This window comes from Macaca nemestrina, chromosome 12 (assembly GCF_043159975.1).
Source record: "Macaca nemestrina isolate mMacNem1 chromosome 12, mMacNem.hap1, whole genome shotgun sequence".
Taxonomy (NCBI): Eukaryota; Metazoa; Chordata; class Mammalia; order Primates; family Cercopithecidae; genus Macaca; species Macaca nemestrina.
In genome coordinates, this window is record NC_092136.1 from 103,205,325 (window position 1) to 103,225,506 (window position 20,182).

The 20,182-nt window shown below is 36.7% G+C and overlaps 1 protein-coding gene across 4 annotated transcripts in view; it reads left to right on the forward strand.

Annotated features, from left to right (window-relative positions):
- LOC105493700 (dynein cytoplasmic 2 heavy chain 1) overlaps positions 1 to 20,182 on the forward strand; it is a 361,100-nt gene that overhangs the window by 141,298 nt on the left and 199,620 nt on the right. For all 4 annotated transcript variants that reach the window (XR_011611022.1, XM_011761557.3, XM_011761558.3 and 1 more), the window contains 4 exons: positions 114 to 233; positions 802 to 936; positions 2,309 to 2,452; positions 4,588 to 4,677. Coding sequence is in view for 3 of the 4 variants with exons in the window: in XM_011761557.3 (XP_011759859.2) it covers positions 114 to 233; positions 802 to 936; positions 2,309 to 2,452; positions 4,588 to 4,677 (489 nt within the window). In the remaining variant the exon portion in view is untranslated. The remainder of the gene's footprint in view (positions 1 to 113; positions 234 to 801; positions 937 to 2,308; positions 2,453 to 4,587; positions 4,678 to 20,182) is intronic.

The following is a 20,182-nucleotide window of genomic DNA, read 5'->3' on the forward strand; positions in this document are numbered from 1 at the left end:
AACATAGTATCATATTTGTAATAGTCTGTCAAACACAAGGCCTGTTTGCAGGAAGTTTTTATTTTGTTGTAAACCTTATTGCTAGAAGTACCTTGTCTTTTTGTTTTCCCAAGCTTTTAGCTTTAACCATTCAGCATGAGAAACCTGATTTAGAAGAACAGAAAACAAAACTATTACAACAGGAAGAAGATAAGAAAATACAGCTAGCAAAGCTCGAAGAATCTCTTCTAGAGGTAAAAGTCTAGCTATTTAGGTTATTTTTTCATATTACTTTTTTAAATGAATACAAATAGTAGCATTTAGGAAAATTAATAGTATCTTCAGATATTTTTTTTCCAAAGGCATATTAGTGTATATCTTACAGTCAAAATTCTAACAATAACGGGAGTTATCTTTTGGAATACAAGATCTTAATGAGCAATGTTTAAGACAAGCAATTTTTAACTAATTTGTATTGTTTTATTATTTAATTATATGCTCATAATTTCAAGAAGCATTAAAAGCAAGAAATTATGACTAAATCTGTAACTTTAAGTAGTTTTTATTTTTAAATTGACAAAATTAATACCTTGCTATGTTTGATAATGATATAGTTTCATAAAATAATTTATTAATTCATTTAATATGAGAAGGCTATAATAAAAATAGAAAAAAACTTTAAGAGGGCTATAAAATGTTGAAATTCTTCTAAAATAATGTAAGTTGCCATAAACATCAAATGAATGACAGTTAATATGGGCTTGCTTTAATTGGTTATTTTTATATGTATAATGATGTTCATGTTGTTAACTTTCCCTACAGACACTTGCCACATCTCAAGGCAATATTTTGGAAAATAAGGATTTGATTGAGTCTTTGAATCAGACAAAAGCAAGCAGTGCACTTATTCAAGAGTCACTTAAAGAATCTTACAAACTCCAAATTTCCCTTGATCAAGTAATTATTTCCTTCTTTGTAATTTTGCATTATGTTTTCTTGAACATTTAGGTTAATATGATGGAAAATGTGGAATCAGGTCCTCAGGGGAAAGATGATGTTAAAAAGAGCTATTCGAAAACATCAGAACATTGGGTTTGATTCTAGTTATTGTAGAGAGAGAATTCAGATGTTGGCACATTGAGGATAAGGACTGTTTGTCAATATACCCTGATGTCTTCTACTGATTTCTGGCATAATGTTAGATCTAAGATAGAGCTGCAATTTTGTACTGAAATTGGAAATGAGTATATTGAAAATGAGTATTACAGAATATCTTTGCTATTCTTGGAACTTTTCTTAAGTTAAGGCAAGTTACATATACTAATTAAAAGGGTTATAAGCGCTAAGCTATAGTTATTGGCTCTTTTCATGCTTACAATGAACAGTGCTGGGTACTTTATTATCCTAATGTGGACACCTGTTAGAGTCGTCTTCTCTACCTCTAGTTCCATCAGTGTTCTTATTGTCACCAATCCTATACTCAGTTCGAACTTTTCTCCACGTCAGAGATAGCCTTATAGTGTTGTTCTGTCTTGTGTTACCTTAACTGATTCTCTTTAGAAATGTAAAACTGGATCATCTATTCTCTGATCACAAATATTTACCACTGTCATCTTACCCACTTTCCCCTAATACTAGTGCTCTTGGTCCTCATTAAGACCAATCTGTGGACCCCTTCTAGCTCTGTCAACTGACAGGTAGAAAGGTATTTAAAATATATTGCTACAGTCTGAATATCTGTGTGTCCTCATCACCCCCAAAATTCATATGTGGAAATCTAATCCCCAGTGTAATAGTATTAAGAGGTGGAGGTTTTAGAAGGTGACTAGGTCATAAGGGCAGAGCGCTCATGAGTGGGATTAGTAACCTTATAAAAGAGGGCCGAGGAAGTTTGTTAGCCCCTTCCGGCAAGTGAGAACACAGCAAGAAGCAGTTCTTTCTGTGAACCAGGAAACAAGCTCTCAACAGACACCAAATCTGTTGGCACCTTGATCTTGGACTTCCCAGCTTCCAGAACTGGGCGAAATCAATTTCTGTTATATAAAAGCAGAACCAATTTAGTGTGTTTTGTTATAGGTAGCCTTAATAGACTAAGACATATGTTGTCTGCAGTTTTATAAAAATGAAGAAGAAAAACTAGATTTTGCTATCTTTTTTAGTTAGAAACCATGATTCATTATCTTCATTTGTTTTATGTTTATGGAAAAGTAAGGTTTTTTTTTTTTTTTTTTTACTTGGGTAGATATGTGCATTGTAGTCTTTAGGTGGCAGTAAAGCACTAATTCTAAGGTGTTTCCACCCTATCCCCTACTGATCTCTTGATCCATAGGAACGGGATGCATATCTCCCCCTTGCTGAGAGTGCCAGCAAGATGTACTTCATTATTTCTGATTTGTCCAAAATTAATAACATGTACCGTTTTAGTTTGGCTGCTTTTCTCCGACTTTTCCAACGAGCTCTACAAAACAAACAGGTAAGCTGTTGGTTACCCTGTACCTGACATTGAATTACAGGGATCACTTTACTAGGGAGAGTACTTAATAAAAATTATTAAGCAAACTTTCATAGAATTATGTTCCAAAAGACCACATGTAACACTTTTAAGCTATATAAAGAATTTAGTTACTTAATTTCTTTTTATATTGTTAACAAGGTGTCCCAATGTGACAGTCTTTTTAATGAAAACAGTTTATGTTCTGAGTGTAAATGAATAAGTAATAATCATTTTTAAAACCCAGTGATTCTGAAAGGTATAAAAATAAGAATTATCCCCATAATATCATTACCTGGGGAAAAAACATTTAACATTTTATTATATGTCCTGTTGTTTAAGGCCATAACTTTCCAGATAATGGGGATACAAGTGTCCACTGCCTTATCAAGCATGTATTCTAATGGAGACAAGGATGTATTAAAGGGTAACAAATTGTTTTAACTAAAAGATACAATACTGTGCTTTTAAAAGTGTATTAGTGTATTATGGACAACTTTCCTATCAGTGAATATAAACTTAATGTTTTTAAGAGATGGTGAGGCTATACCGTACTTTATTTAACCACCTCCTATATATGCACATTGTTCTATTTATTTCTGTTGAGTATCGTATTAATCCCAAACTCGGCTGGTTAAAACCATTTTCTTATGCTTATTGATTCTGTTGGAAATGTAGTCAGGACTCAGCAGGGATGACTTTGTTTGTTCCACAATGTCTAGGACCTCAGCGGGGAGGACTTGAGAATTGAGGGGCTAAGGCAGGTGCTTCACTTGCCCGTCTGATGCTGTGGGTGGGAGGACTTGATGACAGGACTGCCAACTGCAGCACCTCTGCAGGAGGCTTGGCTTTTTACCAGAACTGAGTAGATGGATGGACTTCTTATTTTTTAGCTCAGGGCACTAACTGTGTATTTCAGTGAATAAGGCTAAAACTGAATAGCCTTTTAAAACACAGCCTTAGGTCTGTGTCATTTCTGCTGTATTGTATTGGCTGAAGCAGTCACAAATCTATGTAGAGTACAAAACTTTCTTTCTGTTGTTTAGAAAATCTACTGGATCTTGTAGGTACAGTACTGTGTCTTATTATAGAGTGACTTTTAGGAATTCCAAGTCTCAGTTTCACATGTGATCTTTGTTAACATATAGTGAAATGAATACAAGTATTTGCTATCTAAAGTAATGATTAGTTGTCTTGGTTAGAACATACTACTACAAGGCTAGAAGCCTAGGATTAATGCATCTGAGTTCCAGTTCATAATGCTTTCTTTAAACCAACTTCACACATTTCTCTGCTGATCCTGGATGTATTTTTCTAAGCCATTAAAATTGTTTTACTAGGTTTTTTCTTGGTATTAATTTATAAATCATAAGGATGCAAGCATATTTAGTCCAATTATTAGACCAGAATTGATCTTTGCAAGACATGTATTCTCCAAATGCTCTCTGAGATATAAAACTTACATCACACTAAGGGAAAAGGACAGGTTGAACAACCTTCCCTTCCTGCATTTCTATACCAAACAATTTTTCCTTAATCAAAGGAAATAGACACTAATAACATGTTTTTCAATTATTACAATCTTGCAAAATGGAATTATTATATCAGATCAAAAACTAAAATTGTATGTGAGTTTTTACAGCATCAATTTCAAAGTTATTGTTCATCCTTATTCATCCTGCAGCCCATGATTTAAGATCATTGAGGTTCCCATATTGAGAATGAGAAAATTCTTTATAAGGTATTCTTGTCATATTGTTTTAGGGTTGGATTGATAATTACAATACAAAAAATTAAAATGGCCTTAACCTAGATTGATGTAGATAGTATTTTTAATGCCAATAGGAATCAAAGTGATATGGTAAAATTCAACTTACGTTGCATTATTGGGAATTGATTGTAATTTTCATTTGTTGAAAGCTTTAACTCTATACATTAAAGGTATGTTTTTTTTTATATTATATTAGTGTACAAGTTTAAAGCACTTGTTTAGTCCCTTGAATTTGATGGTAAAAGATACTTATTTCAGAATCAGCTATGAATCTGGAGGAACAATTTATAGAAGTACTTTTTAAATGTTTATAAATTTTCTAAGAATTTCCAATTGTAATCTACAGGATTCTGAAAATACAGAACAGAGAATCCAGTCACTTATCAGCTCATTAAAACATATGGTATATGAATATATATGTCGTTGTCTATTTAAGGTAAGAAGCATCATATTTTTCAAATATAAAATGCTACTTGTTCTGTGATTTAACATAATATTTATAGTTATAGTATAATTCTTTCCCTACTGGAAAGGTATTAAAAATGGTATTTCTCGTATTTTTCCAGAAAATTTAACTGGAATGTCTTATAGCATTCTTGGTTGTAGTGGGGAAAAAAGTGACAAATGAAGAGGGGAGAGCAAACACTGGGTTAGCTGACTTAGTTCTAAACATTCCAGTGGTCACCAGAAGAGATAATGACAGTGGATTATGTAGCTCATTATATAGCTAGACTTTCTCATCCTCAGCAACTGACATTTTGGGCTACATAATTCTTTGTTGTGTGGGATGTTGTTCTGTGCATTTTAGGATGTTTAGCAGCATCTTTGCCTTCCAGCACTCCCTCCCATCAATTGTGAGAATAAAAAATGTCTGTGGACATTGTCCAATGTCTCTGGGGTTGAGGAACAAAATTATTTTGCATTGTTAGCATTAGGAAGTAAACTAGTGTTTGAGCCTGAGTTATGAAAGAAGTTTTTTACAGAAGTTTTCATATTACGTGTGTTCCAGAAGAGAACACACATCGGACAGTATTTTAGAGATTTTAGATATTAGAAAACACAGAGGCCTTTTTTTACTTAGAATTTTTGTTGTTGTTGTTGTTGTTTTGTTTTTTTTGAGACAGAGTCTCTCTCTGTTGCCCAGGTTGGAGTACAGTGGCGAAGTCTTGGCTCACTGCCAGCTCTGCCTCATGGGTTCAAGCCATTCTCCTGCGTCAGCCTCCCAAGTAGCTGGAACTACTGGCATGCACCAACCATGCCTGGCTAACTTTTGTATTTTTAGAAGAGAAAGGGATTCACCATGTTGGTCAGTTCGAGACCATGTCTTGAACTCCTGGCCTCATGTGATCTGCCCTCCTCAGCCTCCCAAAGTGCTGGGATTACAGATATGAACTGCCACACCCGGCCAGGATTTTTTTTTTTTTTTTAAATAGCAATCTTTGGGTATAGCTTAAGACATAATGTTGAAGAAGAGCTTTGTAAAAGCAATTAATTGAGAGAGAGAATTATTATGGTTCAATTATATAGGCTTCTTAGAAAGTGTTGAAAAATATACAGTTAATATATTTTTAGAACAGGATAGTAATTTTTGTGATTTTGTTGAGGATCTTTATTTGAGATACAGACTAAATCCTTCAGAAGCTGTCTGGGCAGGGCATCTCTGAAAGAAAGGCAATACCTCCAGTCAGGAGCTTGTAGATAAAACTCCCATCTCCCTGGGACAGAGCACCTGGGGGAAGGGGCGGCTGTGAATGCAACATCAGCCAACTTAAAGGTTCCTGCCTGCTGGCTCTGAAGAGAGCAGCGGATCTCCTAACACCACGCTTGAGCTCTGCTAAGGGACAGACTATCTTCTCAAGTGGGTCCCTGACCCCCGTGCCTCCTGACTAGAAGACGCCTCCCAGCAGGGGTCGACAGACATCTCATACAGGAGCACTCCAGCTGGTATCTGGCAGGGGCCCCTCTAGGACGAAGCTTCCAGAGGAAAGGAGAGGCAGCAATCTTTGCTGTTCTGCCGCTTCTGCTGGTGATACCCAGGCAAACAGGGTCAGGAGTGGACCTCCTGCAAAGTCCAGGAGACCTGCAGCAGAGGGACTTGACTGTTAGAAGGAAAACTAACAAACAGAAAGGAATAGCATCAACATCAACAAAAAGGACATCTACACAAAAACCCATCCAAAGGTCACCAAGATCAAACACTAAAGGTAGATAAATCCACGAAGATGAGGAAAAACTAGCGCAAAAAGGCTGAAAATTGCAAAAACCAGAATGCCTCTTTTTCTCCAAAGGATCACAACTACTTGCCAGCAAGGGAACAAAACTGGACAGAATGAGTCTGACGAATTGACAGAAGTAGGCTTCAGAAGGTGGATAATAACAGACTCCTCCGAGCTAAAGGAGCATGTTCTAACCCAATGCAAGGAAGCCGAGAACCTTGAAAAAAGTTTAGAGGAATTGCTAACTAGAATAACCAGTTTAGAGAAGAACATAAATGACCTGATGGAGCTGAAAAACATAGCACAAGAACTTCATGAAGCATACACAAGTATCAATAGCTAAATTGATTAAGCGGAAGAAAGGATATCAGAGATTGAAGATCAACTTAATGAAATAAAGCACGAAGACAAGATTAGAGAAAAAAGAATGAAAAGGAACAAATAAAGCCTCCAAAAATTATGGCACTATTTGAAAAGACTAAATCTGCGTTTGATTGGTGTACCTGAAAGTGACAGGGAGAATGGAACCAAGTTAGAAAAAATACTTCTCAGGATATTATCCAGGAGAACTTCCCCAACCTAGCAAAACAGGCTAACATTCAAATTCAGGAAGTACAGAGAGCATCACAAAGATATTCCTCAAGAAGAGCAACCCCAAGACACATAATCATCAGATTCACCAAGGTTGAAATGAAGGAAAAAATGTTAAGAGCAGCCAGAGAGAAAGGTTAGGTTACCCACAAAGGGAAACCCATCAGACTAACAGTGGATCTCTCTTCAGAAACCCTACAAGCCAGAAGAGAGTGGGGGCCAATATTCAACATTCTTAAAGAAAAGAATTTTCAAACCAGAATTTCATAGCTAGCCAAAGTAAGCTTCATAAGTGAAGGAGAAATAAGATATTTTACAGACAAGCAAATGCTGAGAAATTTTGTCACCACCAGGCTTGCCTTACAAGAGCTCCTGAAGGAAGCACTAAATATGGAAAGGAAAAATCAGTACCAGCTACTGCAAAAACATACCAAATTGTAAAGACCATCAACACTATGAAGAAACTGCATCAACTAATGGGCAAAATAACCAGTTAGCATCATAGTGACAGGATCAAATTCACACATAACAATATTAACCTTAAATGTAAATGAGCTAAATGCCCCAATTAAAAGACACAGACTGGCAAATAGGATAGAGGCAACACCCATCGGAGTGCTGTATTCAGGAGATCCATCTCACGTGCAAAGATACACATAGGCCCAACATAAAGGGATGGAGGAATATTTACCAAGCAAATGGAAAGCAAAAAAAAAAAAAAAAAAAAAAAAAAAAAAAAGCAGGGATTGCAATCCTAGTCTCTGATAAAATAGACTTTAAATTAACAAAGATCAAAAAAGACAAGAGGATTGCATATGGTAAAGGGATCAATGCAACAAGAAGAGCTAACTATGCTAAATATATATGCACCCAGTACAGAAGCACCCAGATTCATAAAGCAAGTTCTTAGAGACTTACAAAGAGACTTAGACTCCCACACAATAATAGTGGGAGAGTTTAACACCCCACTGTCGATATTAGAAAGATCAATGAGACAGAAAATTAACAAGGATATTCAGGAGTTGAACTCAGCTCTGGACCAAGCAGACCTAACTCCACGCCATCTACAGAACTCTCCACTCCAAATCAACAGAATATACATTTTTCTCAGTACCACATCACACTTATTCTAAAATTGACCACATAATTGGAAGTAAAACACTCCTCAGTAAATGGAAAATAACAGAAATCATAACAAATAGTGTGTCACAACACAGTGCACTCAAATTAGAACTAAGGATTGAGAAACTCACTCAAAACTGCACAACTACATGGAAACTGAACAACCTGCTCCAGAATGCCTAGTGGGTAAATAGCAAAATTAAGGCAGAAATAAATAAGTTCTTTGAAACCAATAAGAACAAAGACACAACGTACCAGAATCTCTGGTACACAGCTAAAGTAGTGTTTAGAGGGAAAGTTATAGCACTAAATGCCCACAGGAGAAAGTGGGAAAGATCTAAAATCGACCCGCTAACGTCACAATTAAAAGAACTAGAGAAGCAAGAGCAAACACATTCAAAAGCTAGTAGAAGACAAGAAACAGCTATCAGAGCAGAACTGAAGGAGATAGAGACACGAAAAACTCTCCAAAAAGTCAATGAATCCAGGAACTTGTTTTATGAAAAGATCAACAAAATAGACCACTAGCAAGACTAATAAAAAAGAAAAGAGAGAAGAATCAAATAGGTGCAATAAAAAATGATAAAGGGAATATCACCACTGATCCACAGAAATACAAACTACCATCAGAGAATACTGTAAACACCTCTACACAAATAAACTAAAAAATCTGGAAGAAATGGATAAATTCCTCCCAAGCCTAAACCAGGCAGAGATCGAATCCCTGAATAGACCGATAACAGGTTCTGAAATTAGGCAGGCAGTAATTAATAGCCTACCAACCAAAAAAAGCCCAGGGTCAGGTGGATTCACAGCCAAATTCTTCCAGAGGTACAAAGAGGAGTTGGTACCATTCCTTCTGAAACTATTCCATGCAATAGAAAAAGAGGGACCCCTACCTAACTCATTTTATGAGACCAGGATCATCATGATACCAAAACCTGGCAGAGACACAACCAAAAAAGAAAATTTCAGGCCAGTATTGCTGATGAACATTGATTCAAAAATCCTTAATAAAATATTGGCAAACTGAATCCAGCAGCACATCAAAAAGCTTATCCACTACAGTCAAGTTGGCTTCATCCCTGGGATGCAAGGCTGGTTCAATATATGCAAATCAATAAACGTAATCCATGACATAAACAGGATCAATGACAAAAACCACATGATTATCTCAATAGATGCAGAAAAGGCCTCCCATAAAATTCAACACACCTTCATGCTGAAAACTCCATAAACTATGTATTGATGAAATGTATCTCAAAATAATAAGAACTATTTATGACAAACCCACAGCCAATATCATACTGAATGTGAATCAATATCAGTATCATACTGAATGGGCAAAAGCTGGAAGCATTCCCTTTGAAAACTGGCACAAGACAAGGATGCCCTCTCTCACAACTCCTATTCAACATAGTACTGGAAGTTCTGGCTTGGGCAAAGAGGCAAGAGAAAGAAATAAAGCATATTCAAATAGGAAGAGAGAAAGTCAAATTGTCTCTGTTTGGAGATGACATGATTGTATATTTAGAAAACCCCATCGTCTCAGCTCAAAAGCTCCTTAAGCTAATAAGCTACTTCAGCAAAGTCTCAGGATACAAAAAAAAGGATGAATTCATGTCCTTTGCAGGGACATGGATGAAGCTGGAAACCCTCATTCTCAGCAAACTAACACAGGAACAGAAAACCAAACACCACATATTCTCATATGTAGGTAGGAGTTGAACAATGAGAACACATGGACACAGGGAGGGGAACATCACACACTGGAGCCTGTTGGGGCGTGGGGTAAAAAGTGAGTGAAACATTAGGACAAATACCTAATGCAGATAGGGCTTAAAACCTAGATGATGGGTCGATCGGTGTAGCAAACCACCATGGCACATGTATACCTATATAATACACCTGCACGTTCAGCACAAGTATCCCAGAACTTAAAATAAAATTTTTAAAAACAGAAAAAAAAGTCTTCAAGCTCTGAGATTCTTTCCTCCACTTTGTCTATTCTGCCATTAATACGTGAGATTGCATTATAAAATTCTTGTAGTAAGTTTTTCAGCTGTATCAGATCAGTTACATTCTTCTCTATACTGACTAGGTTGTCTGTCAGTCCCTGCATTGTTTTATCATGATTTTTAGCTTCCTTGGATTGCCTTTTAATGTATTCCTGTAGCTCAGTGATCTTTATTTTGAATTCTATTATCTTCTTTATCCATATTATGAATTCTATTTCTGTCGTTTCACCCATGTCAATGTGGTTGCTTGCTGGAAAGGTTATGCGGTTGTTTGGAGGAAAGAAGGCACTCTGGCGTTTTGAGCTTTCAGGTTTCTTGGGCTGGTTCTTTCTCATCTTTTTGGGCCTATCTATCTTCAGTTTCTGAGGTTGCTCACCTTTCGATGTTTCTTTTGTTTTTCCTTTTATTCTATTTAATGACATTGAATGTTTGAGGTTTAAGGTGGATTTAGTTAACTGCTTTTGTTTCTGGAAGATTTTAGTGGGCCAGCGCTCATCTCCCATATCCTGGACTGTGTGGCCTAACTCTTGGGGACTCGTATTGGGCCCCAACTTTGATCTCTGGCTCCTTGGGGTTAGGAATCCACTGTGGTTAGGAATCCACACATAGGGCATTCGGGGTGGGTGGGGTGGGAGGGGCAAGGTGCTCTGTGACCGCTGGTCGCTACCCTTGGATAGGCGGTGTTAGCCAAAGGGTTTCATAGTGCCGTTACAGTGGGATTCATCCCTGTTTGCATGTCCCAGCAGCAGTGGTAGCAGCAGCTGTGTCAGGGTACTAAATGGTACCAGAGTGCCTACCTTTCTGCTTGCATTAACCAAGGTGAGGGAGGCAGTGCAGCTGTGGAGAGGGCGTGGGAAGCCCCTGCTGGTGACTGCATGATCACACTGCAGGTGGTGTTGGCTCCAGGGCAGGGCCCCTGTGGGTGAAGGTGGGTGCCTTCTCTGTGCCCCTGTAAGCAGGAGTGGTCACTCAGGTCTGGGGAGAATCCTCTCTTATCTGCACTTAGTTCCACTCCAGTGGCAATCTTAGTGCAAAAGTCAGCCACTGATGGGGGTGGGGCCAGCTGGTTCTCTGTCTGCCAGGGCTCTTTTTGCAATGGCGGTGGGTGGTGGGAGGTTGGGCAGACTGCACTTTCACATGCTGGTAGGGCAAGGAAAGCAAAAGCTGGCCATGCATACATGCACCGCAAAGATGTGTGGAGTTGCTGTGGATCGTGGGGAAGCTGGAGTGTGGGGAGGGAGTGCTTGGGCTGGTGCATGGCTGTGGAGACAGCTCTGCTGGAGCTCTCTGCCAGTCAGGCACAGTCTGCCAATGCAGGTCCCCTGGGCACCTGCGGCTGCCCTGCAAGCAGGCGTGGCCAGATTGGGGCTTCCAGAGATACCAGCAGATCAAGGGGTGCTCAGGTTAAAACAGCTAGTCTAATGGGCAAGACTGCCCTGCAGAGTTCAGGACAAACAGTTCACTTAGAGCTAAAGTCTCCAGTGGGAGCACGTTGAGCCTAGGGGAATAGCCATCCCCGGCCAGCTCTGCTGCACATACTCCGATACCAACCCCCCTGGGCTCCACATCAGCTGGCTTGCTGCCCCTACCACTTCTCTAAGCCCCTCTGCCTGCCAACTTAAGTGTCTGTGGTGGTTGAGGGGTCTTTTCCTGCCTGGGTTCCAGAGGCCTGTGGCAAGAAAAGGTTGCATCTTGCCAGTTCAATTCACCTAGTCCCTGAAGCCATTGAGGCCCAGGAACAAGTCCAAGTGTGCAATAGCTCTGGATAGGGTTCCCAGCTTTCTCCTCCTTCAACCCAGCCTCTGTGTCTTCCCTGTGTCACTCTTGGTGCTTTCCCTCTGAAGATGTTAGGGCTCGCCAGTCTTCTTGGCCCCTCAGTGGGAGTTGTTCCACCTGGTTGCATCTAGTAGGTCATCTTGCCTTCCACCCTGTATATTTTCCTTTTAAATATTTTGCACTTGACTATAATCCAAACCTCACTTTTTGGGCCTCAATTTTACCTTGTGTAAAATGGGAAATTATAAGCAAATTATCTCAAAGCCATTTTGTCACTAAAATGTTATGATCCTAATTATGAAGATAACCTTCATAGTGATAGAGTTTCATTAGTTATAGATGTCCTGTTTTGTCTAACATTGTATAATGTATTATCTCATGCAATAGTTAAAACTTTTTCATTACACAAACAAAACTTTAAATTATTTTAGAGTTTCAAGCTTAATGGAACTGTATAGAAAGAAAATCTTAAAGATCCATTTAACTATTTCCATCCATTATTCCTTCATTAGAGTAAACCAGCTCAAGGTTAGATTTGTTCCTTATCATCTATTTCCTATCTCTTTATAAGTACAAATATATAGATATAATTTTAAAATTTTTCTTGCTATATATTTTGTTCCATAGTTTCTCTCTTTTTTTTTTTTGTAGTAAGTCTTGAAGATCTTTCCATGAGTATAAACATGTTAACTTCATTATTTTTAGTGATTGTGTGGTATTTTATAATATGATCATATACTACTTTATCTACTACTCTCAGTGAATATTAGATGATTTATACATTTTTTGTTCTTATACATGACTATAGTGAATATCCCATATGGTACACTTATTTTTATATATAGTATAAGTATTTCTATTCAGTAAATTTCTGTAAGTAAAATTGCTGGTCCAAGGATTACTTTTTAAATCTTATTGAATATTAGCAGATTGCTTTCTGGAAAGCGTTTTGCCAGTTAGTATTTCTACCCACATGATAATAAAGGTATATCTTTATCTTCTTTGTTGCACTTTATCAACCCAGGATGTTATCAGTCCTTTAAATTTTCACCAGATTATGGTTTATAAATGTTATCTTATTGTTTTGTATCTTCTTTATTGTTTTTAAAGTTGTTTAAAAACAACTTCCTCCCTTACCTTGCCATCATCTGTTTTCTTGATATTTTAAATAAGCTTTTGCTTTATATAGAACAAGTCTATTTTATTGTAATTATTGTTCTTCTAATTTTTAATCATTGGATTTACTTGATTTATATTTCTGGGTTGTTCGATTTGTATGAGTAGTTTTTTTAATGTAGTTGTAATCTGTTTTATTTTCTAGGCAATATATTAAGCCTACCAAGTTTTATTATTGGTCAGTCTTATAATAATGTGCTTAATGGTTTTTACATTTTTATTTCTAAGACCTTTACACTGAAATGGGCTGTGATTTATGAAAATGTTATGGAGCTACAGTTATTTTAAGCTGCCCCAAATCTTTTTTGAAAGTGGATGTGTTATAAATAAATATTATTCTTAAAAATTGTTTATGGCAAAAGAGAATATAAACTTCCTTCTTGTTCATTTCAAATATTAGTAGCTTTTCTTATTAGGAGTTAGTTGCTTGTTTCTAAACTATGTATCTTACCTCAGTGTATATATTCTCATTTTATCGTTAGTAATACAGTATATTCACTGATGAAATTTGAACACCTGTGTCATGAATTTTATAATGTAATTTGGGAAGGATAAAATGATTTAATATATTAGTGAACTGTAGTGACTGTAGTGAGGTTATTTCTTTTAAGTTACTTTATCTTCTAAAAATGCACATATTAGGCAAAAGGCAGCATTTTTGTTCACTAGGAGAGACGTTGAGAGGCTTAAGCTTATTAATATTTCAGTTAGTATTCAGTTGGGATTTTTCATTACCTACTTTGAATAATACTTTTCTATTGCGAACATGTGAAACTCATTTTTAAAAAGCTATTGTTTACAATTTTTAAGACATGTTTTAATTGATAGAATATCTGTTTTGGAAAATTCATATTTCTGTTTGAGTAATATTAAACTCAGCATTCCACAGGGTTTCAGTGATTAATAAAAATTCAGAAAGCACATTAATCATAAAGCAATGAGATACATTTCTCAAGATTTATCACTATAACCTTACTAAGGATGGAACCAATTTTATATTTAATGAAAGCTTTTAGGGTTTTTAACAGTCAGCATAACATTGAACTATCTGCTAGGTTTCTCTCATGCTGAATTTGCTGTCATGTTGGTGAAAGCAGTATGGCAACAGTAGACTCTTGAAATAGAGAGAGATTAGGATTATTAATGTTCACATCACATTAAACTGAAAGCAAGTTGACCTGAAACAGAAACGTGATTGACTTATTTTGTAGCAGGAAATTTAGACTGTTAATAAACTAAAACAGATAAAGAAAGCTGTCTAGCTCTTTCAGGTTATATTATTAGCTATATCATTGTTTTTTCTTCAAGAGAGCAAAAGTTTTTATTTCAGTTACCTATTTCAGACAATTATAGGATAAATTGTATATTTTGTTCCCTAAAACTTTTGATTATAATAAAACAATTTTTTTTATCTAAGTGCCTTTACATATTGTTTCTTCATTTCACTTTATAATTTAGAATAGGTACAAAATAATGGAAGTAGTTGGAGTATTCATTTCCAACTATATTGGGTGAGTATACAGAAAATGGTTGGGGCTGGGCGCAGTGGCTCACACCCGTAATCCCAGCACTTTGGGAGTCAAGGCAGGCGAATCACCTGAGGTCAGAAGTTCGAGATCAGTCTGACCAACATGGTGAAACCCCATCTCTACTAAAAATACAAAAATTAGCTGCACATGGTGGGGTGTGCCTGTAATCCCACCTATTCTGGAGACTGAGGCACGATAATTGCTTGAACTTAGGAGGCGAAGGTTGCAGTGAGCTGAGATTGCGCCACTGCACTCCAGCCTGGGTGACAGAGCAAGATTCCATCTCAAAATAAATAAATAAATAAATAAATAAATAAATAAAAATACATGAAAGAAAATGGAAGGAAGGATTGGGAGTGTGTGCAGTAGTCATCTCTTATCTATGGGGGATACATTCCAAGACACCCCGCATGGGTGCCTAAGACTGTAGATATACCAAACCCTATAGAAAAAAACATAATATATGTAGGGTTTGGTATTATCCTATACATATCTATCTATACAGATATATATCTGTTATAAAGTGTAATTTATAAATTAGGCACAGTAAGAGATTAACAACAATAATAGTAAAATAGAACAGTTGTAACAATATGTAGTAATGAAAATTGTATGATGTGGTACCTCTCTCTCTCGAAATATCTTATTGTACTGTACTCACCGATCTTGTGATGGTTGATCTGATAACTGAGATGGCTACTAAGTGATTAATGGACAAGTAGCATATATGGCATGGATCTACTGGACAAAGGGACAATTGATGAACCAGACAGGATGGAGCCAGACAGCACGTGATCTCATCATGTTACTCAAAATGGCTTGCAATTTAATATTTATGAATTCTTTGTTTTTGGGGTTTTCCATTTAATATTTTCAGACCACTGTTGACTGTAGGTAACTGAATCCACAGGAAGTAGAATACTATATTCTTACTGTTTCCCTTACCTCTTGGAATTATTATCTCAGATTTGAAATGGCATAGAAAAATGGTGGGATATGAAGAGAAATTGTTTTCATGAAACTTCTTGAAAGTTAATGTCTATGCCACTCGCCTTGCCTCCATTTCCATATGAATTTGTTTGTTGATTGAGCAAAATTCAGATATATATTATGTTTTAAATTATAATATTACTAACCTCACATGATTTTATTTAGTGTGTAAATAATTTAATTTGGATTCTGCTATTTTTTCTATTAAGATTAGTTTTTCTTATATGAAAAAGTGGAAGTTCTCTGGTTGGATATTTAGAAATTTTATAACTTGTGGCTACTAAAGTGAGTCTTAGTAAGTGATACAGTTTTCTTCTGCTTAAATAACTTTGAAACTTCTAGAATTGTATCTAATCCTTTGAGTTTTCTGAAAATACAGTTGAATGTGCATAAGATTATTCATTAAAATGGGTGATTTAGTCTCAAGCAATATGTGAGTGCCCAAGTTCAATGTTATGTAAACTGCTTTGAGCTTAAAGCATGACTTCTCTTCACAAGGTAACATTTCTTTTATACTTTTCATTGAACATATTTGAAAGCAATAAATATAAAGAGGAGAAGTAAAAGGAATGAATTACTTAGATTTTTTTACTGCTTCTTAGTCTCTTTGAGGATCATGGGTTTATGGAATGTTTTGGAAGTAAATTTGATATGACTATTATATAGTATATCAGTTTACTGTATATCAGATAGTTATTTTACTGATCACCTTTTATACATATACTGCCATTTAATGCTTACAACAATTCTGTTATACAGAAGAAGAAACTAAGATTTACAGCTAATAATCTTTAGCTTAGATCTAGAGGATACTGGGGTTGAAATTCTAGTGCATACTGCTTGATGCTGAAGATTTCTTGCTGATATGATACAGTTGAAACAAACCACTATCCCTGGAAATGTGAACTTGATCTCAACTAAGGTTCACTTTAAGATGTCCTAATGTCATATTAATCCTGATCTAGTAGTTTCACTCTCATTATTTACTAGAGTGTATGGGATTTAATGGTATGGGAGGTATGGTTGACTTATACCATGTAGTGGCCTACTCTCACTTACTAATTTTTCTTCATTAGCTAGTTATTCATTTAGAGAGTTATTCACTTGAGATTTTGCTTGTTATATATCCCCTTGATATTAAAATATTTTTTAACAAAACTCAAGTATATTGAAATAAATTGTCATTGAATTAAAGTGACCAGATTTCTTGATCTGATAAAGCAAAAATAGATGAAGGATTTTAAAGATACCAAAATATTTGCTCAATTTTTTATTTTGACAGTTTTTCTTAAAAAAAATAACTATTCAGAAAGCCTTAAACTTAATTTATTCATTTTCCTTCCCTCCCCTCCCCTCCCCTCCCCTCCTCTCCCCTCCCCTCCCCTCCCCTCCCCTTCCCTCCCCTCCCCTCCCCTCCCCTTCCCTCCCCTCCCCTCCCCTCCCCTCCCCTCCCCTCCCCTTCCCTCCCCTCCCCTCCCCTCCCCTTCCCTTCCCTTCCCTTCCCTTCCCTTCCCTTCCCTTCCCTTCCCTTCCCACCTTCAGAGTCTTGCTCTATTGCCCAGGCTGGAGTGCAGTAGTACAAGCTCAGCTCACTGCAACCTCTGCCTCCTGAGCTCAAGCCATCCTCCCACCTCAGCCTCCCAAATACTGGGACAACAGGTGCACACCACCATGCACAGCTAATTTTTGTACTTTTTGTAGAGATGGGATTTCACCATTTTTCCGAGGCTGGTCTTGAACCCGTGAGCTCAAGTCATCTGCCCGCCTCTGCCTCCCAGGATGCTGGGATGACAGGCATAAGCCATGGCACCCAGTCCCTTAATTTATTCATTCTTAATTTTAATTCTGTTTAACTGGAAGTAATGCAGCCATGCACTTGTGCTCATGTTCTTTTTCTCTTTTTCTGTAAATTGTGTTTTTAGTTTTATTCTTGAATCATTATTGTTCTCCTTTATGATGTTATTGTTAAATACTTATGGCTGAAGGAATTTATTGGTACAGGTAGGCCACCTGATAGAGGGCAAAAAGAGCTTTCTTTGTCATTTCCAGCTTAGAAAATTAAGGAAGAAGATCCTCGTTGACCTGTTTTAGGTCAGGTGGCAACCCTTGTATCAATGTCTATGGAGTAATACAATGTGATTGACTGACACCGTAATTACATGCTCATCCTTAAGGTCAGGATATCTTCTGTAACCAGATAACGGGAAAAAGGTAACCACCATTACCCACTTATTGTCCACATATTATGTGCCTATTTTTGGACAACATTTTGGAGTGTTGGGCTCAGTAATAATTAGCAATTAGTTTACTGACTCCAGTGGGTAATCTGAGGATCATAGAATGACAGGGGCTTTACTTCTGTTCCTGAAACCTAGAGACTACGTTGTTCTTCCTCAGTACAAGTGAAGAAATGGCTAAAATAAATGGTAGTACCGTGTGTACATTTGTATATATATGTGTGTGTATATATATGACATATATATAAAAACACACACATATATATATGTCATAAAGAATTAACTAGGCCAGGCATGGTGACTCATACATGTAATCACAGCACTTTGCATTGTCAAGGTGGATCAAGGTGGAAGGATCACTGGAGTCCAGGAGTTTGAGGCTGTAGTGAGCTATGATCACACTACTGCACTCCAGCCTGGGCAACAGAATGAGACCGTGTCTGTAAAAACAAACATCAAAACAAATGAAAAGAATTTGCTATATCATTAAATTATAAATATTGAACTACATCATTAACTGATAAAGGTTTTGAATTAATACAATTTATTGTCTTATTTGTCTTTATCATTATGTATTTCTTTACCTTAAACTATATATGTTGTTATAATCATTTTAAAGATCCACTAATTTATAAAATGTTCATCTTAGTAGCTTCTCCACCTCAACATTATTTAACTATAAATCTGAATTTTAACCTAATACCTAAGAATACTACACTACACATCTCCCCAAAAGACATGCCTTGCTTTTTCTAGTGTTTTAATTCTCATGGTAGTTGTTTCATATACGTATTAGTTGGTTGTAACTGTTTTGGGGGGTTTTTCAGCCACACTTGAACAATGGCCAATTGCTTAGATTTGTTATGTTTCGAGGGTTTTAAAATTCATTTATGTAGGCTGGGCGTGGTGGCTCATGCCTGTAATCCCAGTGCTTTGGGAGGCTGAAGTGGGCAGATGACCTGAGGTCAGGAGTTGGAGACCAACCTGGTCAATATGACAAAACCCCGTCTCTACTAAAAATACAAAAATTAGCCAGGTGTGGTGGTGGGCACCTATAAACCCAACTACTCAGGAGGCTGAGGTAGGAGAATCACTTGAACCTGGGAGGTGGAGGTTGCAGTGAGCTGAGATCACGCCACTGCACTCCAGAGTGGGCGACAGTGAGAGACTCCATCTCAAAAATAAATAAATAAAATAAAATTTATCTATGTAATGTTCATTTGTTATGTTATAGTTGTGAATGCATTTTTTTAAAAAGTAGGCATTATGTTTTAGAGCAGTTTTGGGTTCATGGCAAAATTAAGCAGAAAGTATAGAGATTTCCCATATATTTCATGCCCCCACATACTATACAGCCTCCTTCACTATCAAAATCCTGCACCAGAGTGGTACACTTGTTAAAACTGTTGAACCTACATTGACACATCCTAATCACCTGAAGTTCATCATTTACCTTAAGGTCCACTCTTGGTATTGTACTTTACATGGATTTTGAGAAATGTAAATGACATGTGTTCACCATTCTAGTATCTTACAGAGTAGTTTCACTGCTCTTAAAATATTCTCTGCCTTTTCATTCCTGCTCACTTAACCCCTGGCAAACACTGATGCTTTTACTGTCCATAGTTTTGCCTGTTCCAAATTATATTCTAATTATGTTTGTCATATAATTGGAATCATACAGTATGTCAGTATGTAGCCTTTGTAGATTGTGTTCTTTCAGTTACTATTGTGCATTTAAGGTTCTTTCATGTTTTTTTCATGGCATAGTATCTCATTTCTTTTTAATGTTGAATACAATACAATTCCATTATCTGGAGGACCACAGTTTATCCATTCGGCACCTACTGAAGGAAATCTTGGTTGCTTCCAAGTTTTGACAATTACGATTAAAGCAGCTGTAAACATTCATATGCAGGTTTTTGTGTAGACATAACATTTCAACACATTTAGGTAAATACCGAGGAAGGCAATTGCTGGATCATATGATAAGAATATATTTTGTTTTGTAAGAAACTGCTAACCTACCTTCCAAAGTGGCTGTACCCTTTTGCATTCCTGCCAGCAATTAATGAGGGTTTCTGTTGCTCAACAGCCTTACCATTATCTGGTGCTGTCAGTGTTTTGGATTTTGGCCTTTCTCATAGGTGTATAGTAGTGACTTATTTTAATTTGCCTTTTTCTGATGACATATGATGTGGAACATTTTTTTACATGCTCACATGTTTGTTTTTTGTTAATTCACTTAATCAAGAAATAGTTATTGAGTACTACACACACACACAC